A 14,519-nucleotide genomic window follows, 5' to 3' on the forward strand; every position below is an offset into this window, starting at 1 on the left:
TGTGTTAGACATGTAGACTGGAGCTCTGGATCTATTCCTAGCTCAGCCATAGATGAGCTTATGACCTTGAGAAAGTCTCTTATCTAATCCTACCACCAAATGAATGCAGAAGCTGCCTGGGCTTAACTCTTGCAGAGTTGTTAAGAGTCCTCTGTCCCACCACATCCCTCGGCAGCAGGTTTGGTAGGACAGCTTTGGCTGTGGGCACTGCTCCTCCAAGTCCACAGCTCATGGCAGGAGGAACTGGGGAGGGTTTCCCAGGACTCTGTGCTAGCCCTTCCCCCAGATGCTTTTAAGGGGACCAGTGGGACCTGTCCCAGTGGGCAGACTCGATGTGTCTAGTGATGGAGATGACAAGTCCAAGTGTCCTTGAGCTCAGGTACCTGAACCCAAACTGAGGCAGCACCCCAGTTACTCCCACACTTGGCTGGGGATGATGCTCCTGCCCTGACCCTGATGGACAGGAAGGGGCTGAATCTTAGGGCTGCAGATTGGCATCTGGGGCCTTGAGAACTTCAGCCTTGAGAAGCCTGAGAGGGTATCTGATCAATGGGTATCAATAGCTGAAGGGTGGGACACAGGGGGACATGGGCAGCCTCTTCTCAGTGTCTGTGGGGACAGGACAAGGGGCAATGGGCTCAAGTTGGAGCACAGGGAGTTCCCCACCAATCTGGGGAAGAACTTCTTCCCAGTGAGGGTGAGGGAGCCCTGGGACAGGCTGCCCAGGGGGTGTGGAGTCTCCTTCTCTGGAGATATTCCAGCCCCATCTGGATGCCGACCTGTGTGACCTGTCCTAGGGACCCTGCTTTGGCAGGGGGTTGGACCCAATGAGCTCTGGAGGTCCCTTCCAACCCCTGTGATGCTGTGATTCTGTGATCTTTAACAAAACCAGGCCTAAACACAAATCTGTAAAACTGGAAAGAAAATAATAAATAATAATAAAAAGAAAAAAAATCCACTTTTCCCAGCTCTCCCAGTGGCTCAAAGTCTTGGGAGAAGCTTGGGTTGAGTTATTCCAACCTGGTTTGCCCAAGTGGAAAGATGTAGGTCTTCCAGCCTGGAAATCCAGCCTTCACAGACACCCCAATCCCCATCAACAGTGGTTGCTGTCTCCAGAGGATGTTGGCTGGTGTGCTGCAGCTCCAGAGGGGTCTGTGAATGTGTCCTGGCCCCTTTAGCATCCCTTTCATGGCCCCATGAGTTAAGACTGGAGATGTAGGTAACCACAGCTTCCCTAAAAGCCAGAGCCTGTCTGTTCCTGCCCAAAAAGCAGATAGCTGAGGTGAGGTAACACTCCCCAGGAGCACCTTGGCACCGTGCCTCTCCCACAGCCCTTACTCCCTCCTCTGCAGCAGGAGCCATCTCTCCCTTCTCACTCACTTTTTCCTCTCAAACCAGAACCCAACCATCTGCTTTTCTTCCAGGTGTTCATCCAGGGACAGCGTGGTGCATGAGCAGAAGCCACTACCACCACAACTGTCCACCCAAGGGGCTGTGCTGACCACACTGCAGAAGCCAGTCCAAGCCTGTGGATTCCCCATCTCCATCCCTGGCCCTTTGCAATACACCCCTATGACATTTGACTCCCAAAGAGGATGTCTCTACCCAAAATCCAAATAGAAGAGGCGCTAGACAGCATGGATGCAGGCTCTGGAGGTGCTGCTCCTCCTGATGACCATCTGAGGAGCCTCAAGGCATTGACAGAGAAGCTGAGACTGGAGACCAGGCGCCCATCCTACTTGGAATGGAAGGCAAAGCTGGAGGAGCAGGCATGGAAGAGCCCCCAGCCAGCAGGAGAGGAGGATGCAACCGAGGTCAAAAAGGCTCTTGGGGAGACTGTTCCCTTGAGGAAGGTGCAGCTACATCTCAATGGGAGCCCTGCCCAGGACAAGGTGACACTTACCTCAGGGAGAATAGGTGGCTTTGAGAGCATCGACGAAGCTTTGACGTGGCTCAGGAAGGAGCTGGTAAGTGGTTACCTGCCCCTGTCAGACAGCACACTTTTTCAAGAGGAGAGAATGAAAAAAATCATAAAGGAATGAGGAAACAAGTGACTCCTTGTTCCTACCTGCCTTCAGCCCCAGGTGAAAAAGCAACAATCAATCCTTGTGTTTTCTGTGGCTGGTGGGAGCAGGAACAGCCCAGGGAAAGGGAAAAAAACAAATGCCAGAGCATCCACAGCCTCAGTGAAGGAGCTAGGAGCATCTCAGCATCGTTGCAGGCATCCAGCAGGCTGGGGAAAGAAGGTAGCTTGTGCAGTTTGCCCCTTCCCCTGCTTCTCAACACTCAGATGAGTACAGCAGGCATGAATACACCACCAATGTGTGGACACTGCTGGTGCAATAGGCTGTCTCTGCTGGGCATTGGGAAGGGCTGTAGGAAGGAAGCATGACTAGATCCACCTCCTGGAAGCAATATGAGCTGGGGAGCTGCTTTGGCAGGGGGGTTGGACTCGATGACTTCTTGAGGTCCCTTCCAACCCCTGTGATTCTGTGATTCTGTGATTCTATGACCTGCCCTTGCACCTTGTGGCTATCGGTGGTTTAGGGACTCCCCCTGAAGGAGACTGTGTGCTGACCACTGCGTTTAGCAGTCGTTAGCAGGTATAAGCTCCAAGAGTTTGCCTAATTTCCCCTTTTTCTTCTTTTTTTTCTCTTAAAGTCAGAACTCTCTGTAAGGTCTTGTGGTAACCTGGGGTAATTCTGGGGTGCATCAAAAGGAGCCTGGCCAGCAGGTCAAAGGAGGGGATCCTCCCCCTCTGCTCTGCCCTGGTCAGGCCCCACCTGGAGTATTGTGTCCAGTGCTGGGCTCCCTGGGATAAAAAAGCCAGGAATCTCCTGGAGAGAGTCCAAAGGAGGCTACAGAGATGATTAAGGGCCTGGAGCATCTCCCCTATGAGGAAAGGCTGAGTGAGCTGGGGCTGTTCAGCCTGGAGAGAAGAAGCCTGAGAGGGGATCTGATCAATGGGTATCATTATCTGAAGGGTGGGACACAGGGGGACATGGGCAGCCCCTTTTCAGTGTCTGTGGGGACAGGACAAGGGGTGATGGCCTCAAGTTGGAGCACAGGGAGTTCCACACTAATCTGGGGAAGAACTTCTTCCCAGTGAGGGTGAGGGAGCCCTGGGACAGGCTGCCCAGGGGGTGTGGCCCAGGGGGTGTGGAGTCCTCTTCTCTGGAGAGATTCCAGCCCTGTCTGGACACCGACCTGTGTGCCCTGTCCTAGGGACCCTGCTTTGGCAGGGGGTTGGACTCAATGATCTCTGGAGGTCCCTTCCAACCCCTATGATTCTGTGATTCTGTGATTCTGTGAACCTGCTTCCCACAAGTCCTTTCTGCACAGTGAGACCAAGTGTTCCAAGCTGTTGTGAGATCCCCTCATTCTTACCATGTAATACCTAAGGAATACTTTGCCTTTTCCTGCTGTATGCATGGTGCCAGAACCTTGTCTCAGACCCATCCTCATCCAGCTCTTACCTGTAATCAGCATCTGTTGGGTCCTGCTTCATTAGACGCTGGTCCACATTTCTGTCATCCTCCCAGCTCAGCCCTGGGCTCTATCAGACATGTATCTTTACTTCTGGTAGTTACAAACTGGTAGTTTCACAGAGAGGAAGACAAAACAAAAATGCTACATCTGTGCTAAGTAATTAAAGTCAGGGCATGGGCGTTGGAAGCTCATCTGTGATCCTCCTCCTGAACTCCTATGTTGTGTTGCTCGCATCGTCTTCGGTCCAAATTTCCCCTGGGCCAACTAGTTCTGACCCAAGAAGCTCCAGATCCAGCACAAGAGTCATCTCCTAAAATCACTTAGTGCTCTGGAGAGTCTCACTCCTGATCTGAGACTTGATTCAGGATCTACGCTTGTGTCTGTGATGGAACCTGAAATTCACTGTGCACTTGATATAAAACCCAAGTCACAAAATGCCCAAAGACAGTCAGAAGCAGATTTTCCTTCTCAGAGAACTCAGGTTTTAAAGGTTTTGTTTGGGGTTTTTTTTTTCAGTTTCTGCCCATGGTGAAAGTATAAACTGTCTCAGAGTCTGATTCTACCCTTTAGAGTAGGGTGTGGTGTACAAACCACCATCTAAGGAAAACTAGAAGTTGAAATTGAAGAGGAGAAAGGGCAAAGTAAACCCTAATTGTTCCTCACTTTCCATTTTCCTGCCTCTTAATTATACCAGTCTTTGCTGGATCTGGATGGGACTCGTGTAATTTAGAACAATTTCCCCAAAAGACAGAGCCTGCATTTGACTGACCACACAGTCAAATAACTATGTTGGAGGCGCTATTGTTGGGTAAGAGCTGCCAGCAAACAGTGAGAACACAGCAAAGCCATCACATCACAGGGTGCTGGAACAGAAAGATGCATTTCACGTTACATTTCAAGGGTGAAACTTGGATTTTTATCAAATAAACAAACAAGTTTCCACACATCCCAACACAGCCAGGATTTTTTTTCCTTGTTTATCCCCTTGTTGTGATAGTAGATCAGGAAGGCTCCATGGCAGCCTATGGTTATGGTGAAGTTTCTATATTTACTTAAGGCAGAAGGGGCAGCATCCCTCAGCATCCTGCTTGGGGCAGTCAGGACCCCACACCTTGTGTAAGGTCACCCTAAGTAGGGAATCAACCCTTCTGCTCTAGTTTAACATAGGACATCACTAACCAGGGAGCACCACACAACCCAGCCCTGCCCCAAGCAAGCATGACTATCCCAGGCAGCTTGTGAAGATCATCCAGAAATGATGCAGTTGGCATAGCTGGTGTAAAATCTGCTTCCACCATGCTGTCCTCTGCTGTGGAGGGAGTGAATTCTCCTCCACTCTACATAGTCCTTCAAGAGAAGTCAATTTAGAGTTTGCAGGGTTCAGCTATCCAGTGAAAGGACAGAACCTGGTGGATGTGGAGATTTTTATCCAGGAAAGATGTACACCAAGCTGTGTCCTTACTGAATGAAGTGCAATGATGGGAGGGCATGTGGCTCCATCACCCACACTGTGCAAGCCTCTGCACAGCTAACCAGCATGTTTAAGCTGGGTTATTTCAATAACATGGTCCCAGCATGGTTTTGGCTTGTACTGGTTAGCACCCTGCCAAACAGTTAGAGCTTCAGGAGTCTGTTCCCAACAGGCAATTTGTACAGGACCACCCAATTTTGGAATTAACCCTATCGCAACCAAAACCAGTAGAGGCAGGGAAGTGAATTTAGCAGGAGATACTCAAACCTCTGCTTGGCCTTGTGGCTACAGAACAGGTCATGGCACAGGTTAGTTGCCTGGAGAATTGATAGTCTAGGAGTGCCCAGCTTTAAAAGTAAGTTTAACTTTTAAATCTGAAGTGTTACTCCCAGTCAAGTCAGAAAGGGTCATCCAGTGAAGGAATTCCAGTGCAAGGAATCTGCCTCCATGTCTCCAGAGTCTGATCTGGTCCATGTTCAGCCAGGCTCAGGCTCCCCATGCTCAGAAGAAGGACAAACCCAAGGTCTCACTGTGCATCTGCTGCTCTTGGTCCTTCACCTCGTGTGACCTGTCCCAGTACCTGTCCCTGCACATCGAGTCCTGGCCCTGGTTTACAGGACTGACATATGTCCACTGAGCTCCAGCCAGTGTCAGCTGGGACCTGCTGAGAATCTGGCCCAGGGAAGCTGATTTATTTAGACATGCAAGCTCCTGCTCTTATTTTTGTGCTGAGAGGCTCTGTGTAGGTGTTTGAGCAAATTGCAGTGCTCAGCATGTGCTGAACTGCCTGGGGGCTTGGAGTATTTCCTTCCTCAGCTCCTCCTGCCTCTTCTTTGCCCTCCTGTTTGTCTTTGCATTGTCAAGGGTGGCTGCTCTTCATCAAGGCTGAAAATAAAACTATCACCAGGCAGGGTATGGTGACAGAACCATGGATCAGAGTGGTCAGACTGTACTATCCTCTATGTTTTTTGAAATTTGTCAGGTTATACAAGTCAAATTAAGCCCACAAAGTCATCTTCCTCCTGGAACATGGTTAAAGAACAAAACTCCACAGTGAACTGGGACATCTATGGACAGTTCTGACTTTGTCCCAGTAGGAAAATGCACTTTCTGTCTCAAATTCACTAATGTTTGGCACTGAAGCCTGAGGTGTGTGAGCCAGAATGTAGGAAAGACTCTTGAAAAGGGGCACAAATGTCTGATGCTCTCTCCTGGGAAATCATTCATCTCCTGCCTCCATTTGGGATACTGATACTGGCTGAACAAGCACTTCAGTGAATTTAAACAACAATGCAGCACCAAAAAGTGTTGACATCACCCTTGTTGAAGATGGCTCTGCAGCTGGTTGGAGGCAGAGTGGAGGAGGAGTCATCTAGCACATGGATATGGTGATGGAGACTGGCCTGTGTTGGGAATCTTCTGTTACATAGCAGGTCCAGGAAGGATTTGTCCATATTTGTATTTAAAATGAAAGGACATGGGCACAGACACCACAGCAGGGTCATCTCTACTGTTTAATTGCTAGAACTGGGGCACAGCGTAGGAGTTGCCACAGAACAGGAGCATCCCTGCTGGCCACCCCTCTTCTAATGGAGCACAATGCCAATGGGATCCTGGGCTCCATCAGCAGAAGGGTGGCAGCAGGGACAGGGAGGGGATTGTCCCTCTCTGCTCTGCCCTTGTGAGGCCCCAGCTGGAGTCCTGTGTCCAGAGCTGGGGCCCAACACAAGGAAGATGTGGGGCTGTTGGAGAGGGGTCAGATGAGGACACAGAGGTGCTCAGAGGGCTGGAGCAGCTCCCCTATGGAGAGAGGCTGAGGGAGCTGGAGTGGGTCAGCCTGGAGAAGAGAAGGCTGTGGGGGGACCTCACTGCAGCCTTCCCATCCCTGAAGGGAGCAGAGGAACAGGAGGGGAATGGGCTTGTTAAAGGGCAGAGACTGGCAGGACAAGGGGCTGGAGTGAAGCTGGAGGAGGGAAGGGTTAGATGAGATATTAGGAGGAAGTTCTTTGCAGAGAGAGTGGTGAGGGGCTGGAACAGGCTGCCCAGAGAGGGGGTGGGTGCCCCATCCCTGGGGGTGTTCAAGGCCAGGTTGGATGGGGCCCTGGGCAACCTTGTGTAGCTCCAGGCCTGGAGGTTGGTGTCCCTGCCTGTGGCAGGGGGGTTGGAGCTCTGTGTGACCCTTGGGGTCCCTTCCAACCCAGACCATTCTATGATTCTATGATCCCTAAAGGGCAGCTTGGGTGCAGCCACCCTCTTTTGGAGAGAGAGGGTGTTTCATGGGGTGGTTGTGGATTTATGCAGAAATGTAACTGCAGACACATCTGAGGAGTGATGTGCTCTTCTCCTGTGTAAACCCACGTGTAAGCCCACTGAGATGTCCTTCTCCTTGCCTCACTCATGCTAAGCTGAGAGGCTTTTCTTCTGGGATTGAGTTTTGTCCTAGGTACACCGTTCTCAAATCTGAATGTTTTCTTGGCACCCCTTAATTTACCAAAACTGAGAGGTAACTACATCCTCCAGGAAAGGTAACCTGAATATGAATTCTGAGGCAGTCAACACAGACTGAGTTCATCACTGAAGAAGGGTGAGATTTGAGACCAATGTCAGTCTTTGCATGTGTCAGCTGGCAGAGGTACCCTGGACTTCAGTGGTGTGCAACTCCCAGGCTCTGCAGAAGATGAGAAGCCTTATTTGGGGCTATGGGTTACACCACAAGGGCGTGAGAAGCTAAAATTAGCCATGGGAGGGTGGCATCTCAGCCTCAAACCAAAAAGCAGACTTAACTGGCTTCTCTGAAGTGCTTGTCAAGGGTCTAATAACTGGCCTGTGCTGCTTCATGCTTGAAGCCAAGTGTCTGCACTCAGTTAGGAAAGCAACAGTCTAGATTTAAATCCCTTTTGATCTTTTGGAAATAAAAAGGACTAGTCCCATGGGAGCAGTCACTTCTCCACAGACCATCACCCTGAGCTTCATGGACCACAGCATGGGATACTGTCCATGAGGCACTTCTCCTTTGGGAAGAGGTCCCAAGGATCTCCACACATCCATGCCATGAGGGTCTGCTCAGACCCTGTAGCCATGCAGGGAGATGGACCACTGCCAATGGCAACATCATCAGTCCTCCTGTCTGTGACCATATGGTTAAGGAAAACTTGAAGACAAATCTAGGGCAAACCATAAGGCTTTGGGCATCTGTGGTCCAGGTCTGTAATTCAGTCTTAGGAGCTGCAGAAGCTCCATTGCCAGGAAGGACCTGAGTTTTGCTCCCCCTCCCAGTTCAAACCAGCAGCCTGTGTGTCCCCACAGCATGCTCCAGCCAGGGTGATGAAAAGCAGCTCTCTGCCTGCTGGAGCTGGGCATGCAGACCAAGGTAGGGAAGGGCAAAAAGCAGGTGGTGATGGCAAGATATACCTGAGGCTGCTCTTGTATTTTGCACGTGAGACTCAACAAGTGCATGGAGGGAGGATAGGATGTTCACATCTAAAGCTAAGGCCCTGTGATGAGTGGGAAGAGTGAGAGATCCTGTGCCCTGTAGAACAGCCCAGCCTTCCTGCCCAGGGTGGGCCTTTCATGCTCTGTCTCCTGCCCCATGGACTTACCTCCACAGAACTTGTCACTGTGCAAAGACCTTCTAAGCCCTTGGGAAGCCAAGGCAAGCTGTGACAGCCCTCACCCCCTGTGCCATCTCCTCACTGTGCACATCATCCTTCAGTCAAGCATTGCCAGACTTTGTTCCTCACCCATCTACCTTTCTTTCCCTGGGGGGGCAGGAGAGGGCTTTATTTCCCCTGGGAAAGCCCTGATATATCATCCCTTCTGGTAATGCTCATTGGACAGGTCACCCTTGCTTCTCCTCTCTGCCCAGAGCACAGCCAGAAAGGGCTGTGTCCAAGACACAGTGATCAGTGCCCTAAGCTTGGTCAGCTTAGGTGATCAGTGTAGATGGGTGGTGGGTTTGCCTCGTGCCACATTGCCCCCACCTTGAAGGTGGCCCAGTGGGGACATGTCTGGCTCAGTAAATGGCAAGGGCAGGAGGTCTGATGGGGAAAGAAGGGTGAGTGGAGATTGAGCACCTGAAGGCTGTGCCCTGGGGGGCTTTGTCTTCCAGCTTCTTTGAAATCAAGACAGCTTCCTCAGAAGACAGGTAAAGCAAGAACTGGTCCAAAAGTGGAAAGCTTGGCAAACAGCAATTTGCAACCCACATCCCTCTCCACAGTGGCCTCATAATTAATTTTTAAGCCTTTTCTTTGCATGTTTTTTTTTCTTGTTTGTTGGGTTTTGGGTTTTTTTTTTAAATCCCACATTCCTCAAAGCACTTCATAAAGGCATTTGTTTACATTTCTTATGTAGCTTGATAAACTGACAAGAAGGGGTCAGCTCAATAACACTCACAATTGCCTTCCTGATAAAATGTCAAGTTTCAGCACTCAGCATGAAACAGGGAAAAATCCTGGCAAATGACCTGGACAGGCTGGAAAGCTGGGCAGGGGGAAACCAGGTGAGATTCAACACAAGCAAGTGTAGAGTCTGGCACCTGGGAAGGAATAACTGCTGGAATCAGTACAGACCTGCTGGAGAGGAGCTCTGAGGAGAAGGACCTGGGAGTCCTGGTTGATGACAGGTTGGCCATGAGCCAGCAGTGTGTCCTGGGGGCTGAGAGAGACAATGGGATCCTGGGGGGCATCAGGAGGAGTGTGGCCAGCAGGTCAAAGGAGGGGATCCTCCCCCTCTGCTCTGCCCTGGTCAGGCCCCACCTGGAGTGTTGTGTCCAGTGCTGGGCTCCCTGGGATAAAAAAGCCAGGGATCTCCTGGAGAGAGTCCAGAGGAGGCTACAGAGATGATGAAGGGCCTGGAGCATCTCCCCTGTGAGGAAAGGCTGAGTGAGCTGGGGCTGTTCAGCCTGGAGAAAAGAAGACTAAGGGGGGATCTGATCAATGGCTATCAATAGCTGAAGGGTGGGACACAGGGGGACATGGGCAGCCCCTTTTCAGTGTCTGTGGGGACAGGACAAGGGGCAATGGGCTCAAGTTGGAGCACAGGGAGTTCCACACCAATGTGGGGAAGAACTTCTTCCCAGTGAGGGTGAGGGAGCCCTGGGACAGGCTGCCCAGGGGGTGTGGAGTCTCCTTCTCTGGAGAGATTCCAGCCCCGTCTGGACACCGACCTGTGTGCCCTGTCCTAGGGACCCTGCTTTGGCAGGGGGTTGGACCTGATGATCTCTGGAGGTCCCTTCCAACCCCTGTAATTCTGTAATTCTATGTTTTTGGGTTTCTCTTTCATTGCAACTCACGTGGGAGAAGAAAAGCCTACAGAGCAGCATTACTCTGCTGGGGGGACAGGCTGTGAGGTCTGTGAGCAAATGGTGGGTTTTTTGAAGAAGGTAAATGGCCACAACTCTGCCAACAATTCAGGAGAGATAATCACTCCAAAATTTGGACAAAGACGACTTAATTATCTCCAGGCAACCAAGATGGAATCTATTTGCTGGCTGAGAGCACCAGACAAGGTCCTCCAGTGTGCTTCCTTGGTGCAGGAGTGAGAAAAAGCTTCCTTGGCTTGGATTAACTTTCACTGGGAGCAGAGCTCCTGGAGAGCAGCCCTGCTGAGAGGGACCTGGGGGTTCTGGTGGACAAGAAATGTCATGTAGAAATACTACAGCCACCTGCAGAGTCAGGAGGGGAACTATCCCTCCTCCCTTCTCTTCTGCAGTTTGATGTACAAGGAATGGATTTACCTCCCAACTCCAGAGCTACATCCATACATGCAAACTGAACAGCTGGTTTTCAGGCCTGGAGGCACACAGGTATGGCTTGGCCATGTCCATGCTGTTAAAGTCCAGCCTTGGCTGTATACCAAGGGTCTACTGAGGCTGACCCCCTCAGTGTCAAGTCCTGAAGAGGGCCCCTGGGGAACTGCTTAGGCCTGTGAGATCTGTCCTCAGTCCAGGAGAAGCCAGGATGTTGCTTGCAGGGATGACTCTTGCAATGCTCTATTTAATGTGTTGCTGTAGCTGTAGTCTTGCTCAAACCACAGAGAGGCAAGAAACCAGTGAGGCAAATCAAAGGAGACAGGTAAAGGATGGATTCGGGGTCACTGCTCCCCTGTGAAGCCAGGGATGAGAACATGGTATCATCTCATGAGAGGTTGGTGAGGACAGGATCCACCCAGGGAGCAACTGAGAGGGAAAATAAAATGCCTAAACAAAACAAAAGCAGGGGCCTTGGTGCCAAGGGGCTCCTGCCAGTGCCACTCCATCTTCTGCAATGGAGGCAAGACCAGGGGAATCATAGAATGCATTAGGTGGGAAGGGACCTTCCAAGGCCATCTAGTTCAACCCCTGCAGTGAGCAGGGACATCTTCACTAGAGCAGGGTGCTCAGAGCCCCATCAAGCCTGACCTTGAATGGTTCCAGGGATGGGACCTACACCACCTCTCTGGACAACCTGTTCCAGTGATCTACCACCCTTAGAGTGAAGGACTTCTTCCTCATGTCTAATCTAAACCTGCCCTGCTCTGGTTTAAAACCATCACCCCTCATCCTATCGCTCCATCCCCTTACTAACAGTCCCTCCCCAGCTTTCCTGTAGGTCTCTTCAGGGACTGGAATGGGCTCTAAGGTCTCCCCTGAGCCTTCTGCAGGCTGAACAAGCCCAACTGGAGGAGTTGGACTCAATGATCCTTATGGGTCCCTTGCAACTCAGTATATTAGGTGACTCTATGATTCTGTGAACTCTGTCTCCATAGCAGAGCTGCTCCAGCCCTCTGATGGTTCTTGTGGCCTCCTCTGGACCCACTCCAAGAGGTCCATGTCCTTCTTGTGTGGAGGGCTCCAGAGCTGGATGCAGTACCTCTCACTGGGGCAAATGTAGGACTCTTTTCCAGGTAGTTTTGCCTAGTCCTTGTCTCCAGCACTTACTGACAGACTTAAGCCCTCTCTTTTCTTTGTGGCTTTAATGGCTTGTTGCTTTTCTGTGAGGAGGGATGTGGGGTGAGATGTGGGGATTGTCTTCTCAGCATCTGCTGCTCTAGCTCTGCCTGCTTCTGTTCCCCAAACAAAGGCACCTCACCAAGGGTTCACCTCTTTCCTTCTCCACTCCCAATATCCTCCAGCAATACATTTTATGCTTAATTATAGGTTGGGATTTTAAAAACAATAAAGCTCTTTTCTTTCATCCCTTCTGAATCTTCCACCTGACAAAGTTAGGTGCCAGGGGATGGGGTAAAAAAAAATCCCTGGGAAACACTTAGCTCATTAGCCTGAGGGATAGTTGTTCTCTCTCCTGTGGGAAACCATTGAGGTCCCATCCCAAGAGTCACTTCAGATCAGTGAGATAAGCCACAGGGGATGGAAGGCCACATTCCTGGCTGTTGTGAAGCAGCTCTGATTTATGCAGGCTGTAAACCCAGGCTGAGTATCTGAGGATGGGTTCTCTGGGGTGTTTTTAATAGGTCTTTTCCACCTCTAATTGCTACCTCTCACTGTGGCTGCTCCCTTATGAGCAAAATTAATTCAGGCTTTGCTTGAGGTTTAGATGAAGGCTGGGAAGCCTGTGCTGATAGATACACAAGCCAATAACCTTGGCATGGCTGGCTTTAATTCCCCTTTCCCAATGTTCCTGAAAATCTGAACAGGCTCAGGCTTCCTGAATGCTAGGCATTCACCACCCTGAGCTGGGATTTAACTGGGATGCACTGCTGGCTTGGAAGACTCGGTCTCCCTCACAGTTCTTTGCCTCTCTCGGGTGAGTTACACCTTGAAGTTTAACAAGGCCAAGTGCAGAGTGTTGCACATGGGACATAACGACCCCATGCAGCGCTACAGGCTGGGGGCAGAGCAGTGGAGAAGGACCTGGGGGTGTTATCATAGAATCATAGAATGGTCTGGGTTGGAAGGGATCCAAGGATCACAGAGCTGCAATCCCCCTGCCACAGGCAGGGACACCAACCTCCAGGCCTGGAGCTACACAAGGTTGCCCAGGGCCCCATCCAACCTGGCCTTGAACACCCCCAGGGATGGGGCACCCACCCCCTCTCTGGGCAGCCTGTTCCAGCCCCTCACCACTCTCTGTGTTGGTTGACTGCAGGCTGAATATGAGTCAGCAGTGTGCCTGGGTGGCCAGGAAGGCAAATGGCATCCTGGCTTGTATCAGAGATAGTGTGGTCAGTAGGTCTAGGGAAGTGAATGTGCCCCTGGACTGGGCATTGGTGAGGCTGCACCTTGAGTACTGGGTCCAGTTCTGGGCTCCTCACCATAAGAAGGACATTGAGGTCCTGGAGCGAGTCCAGAGAAGGGCAACCAGGCTGGGGAAGGGGCTGGAGGGCAAATCCTCTGAGGAGCAGCTGAGGGAGCTGGGGGTGTTGAGCCTGGAGAAGAGGAGGCTGAGGGGAGACCTTCTCCCCACCTCCCCTGCCCTGCCAGGAGGGTGCAGAGAGGTGGGCGATGGTCTCTCCAGCCAGGGGACAGGAGATGAGACAAGAGGCAATGGGCTCAAGCTGCCCCAGGGCAGGGTCAGCTCAGCTGGGAGGGCAAAGTTCTTCCCTGGCAGAGTTGTGGGGCTGTGGCACAGGCTGCCCAGGGAGGGGGCTGAGTCCCCACCCCTGGGTGTGTTTAACAGATGGGTAGATGAGGTACTTAGGGATCTGGTTTAGCACAGGATGGGAACGGTTGGACTGGATGATCTTTAAAGGTCTTTTCCAACCTCATGACTCTGTGATTTGCTGTGGCCTCTGTCAGGCAGCATCAATTTGCTGTGCCCTTGCCAATCACCCCCTTGCCTCCCCACCCTCTGTCTTGTGCTCCAGGCAGAAATGCGCCTGCAGGACCAGCAGCTGGCCAGGCAGCTGATGCGCCTGCGCAGCGACATCAACAAGCTGAAGATCGAGCAGACCTGCCACCTGCACCAGCGGATGCTCAACGACGCCACCTACGAGCTGGAGGAGAGGGACGAGCTCTCTGACCTCTTCTGTGACTTCCCCCTGGTGAGCTCCTTCAGCCTCTCCACCCCCCTCAAGCTCATCGGGGTCACCAAGATGAATATCAACTCCCGCCGGTTCTCGCTGTGCTGAAGGGAGGATGGAGAGGGAAGGATGGGGGGGTAGAAAGAGAGAGAGAGGACTGGGCAGCACCAGGGCTCTCTCCGCCTGATGAGGGGCAGAGGGAACAGGAGCAAACAGGGAACCCTCAGCTGGGCTTGGTGGCAGGGTAGAGCAGCAAAGCTGGGCACTGAGATGGCCCAGGGATGCTTGTCAAGAAGACAGGACCTGCACAGAGGAAGTGTGGAGATCATCTGAACCCAACACGTGCACTCAGCCTGCTCCTTTGCAAAGTCCCTTCTCCTTCTCTTCAACCCCCACCCCCCAGCAACCAAGAGGACGCAGCCCCAGTGTGGTTGTTTGTACTCAAGAATCAAAGGAGGGTCTCAAAGATTAGCCACAAAGCAGAGAAAAGTCCCCTTTCCCTTCCCCTTCACCTCTTCCCAGGCTAGAGCCACCTCTCCTCCCTGAGTGTCTCCTTGGGCATCAATCCTCAGCCTGTGCTGGCCCAAGCACAGGCTCCGTA

The 14,519-nt window shown here is 51.7% G+C and overlaps 1 protein-coding gene across 1 annotated transcript; it reads left to right on the top strand.

The window, feature by feature from the left end:
- Positions 1-1,450: 1,450 nt before the first annotated feature.
- FAM167A (family with sequence similarity 167 member A) lies at positions 1,451-14,026 on the top strand (the record flags this gene model as incomplete). Its single annotated transcript, XM_084261561.1, is given in 4 exon segments — positions 1,451-1,483; positions 1,485-1,580; positions 1,584-1,967; positions 13,763-14,026. Coding segments are annotated over 4 exon segments (777 nt in total).
- Between the last annotated feature and the right edge of the window lie 493 nt (positions 14,027-14,519).

The sequence above is a fragment of the Gallinula chloropus genome, assembly GCF_964237585.1.
Source record: "Gallinula chloropus genome assembly, chromosome: 3".
Taxonomy (NCBI): Eukaryota; Metazoa; Chordata; class Aves; order Gruiformes; family Rallidae; genus Gallinula; species Gallinula chloropus.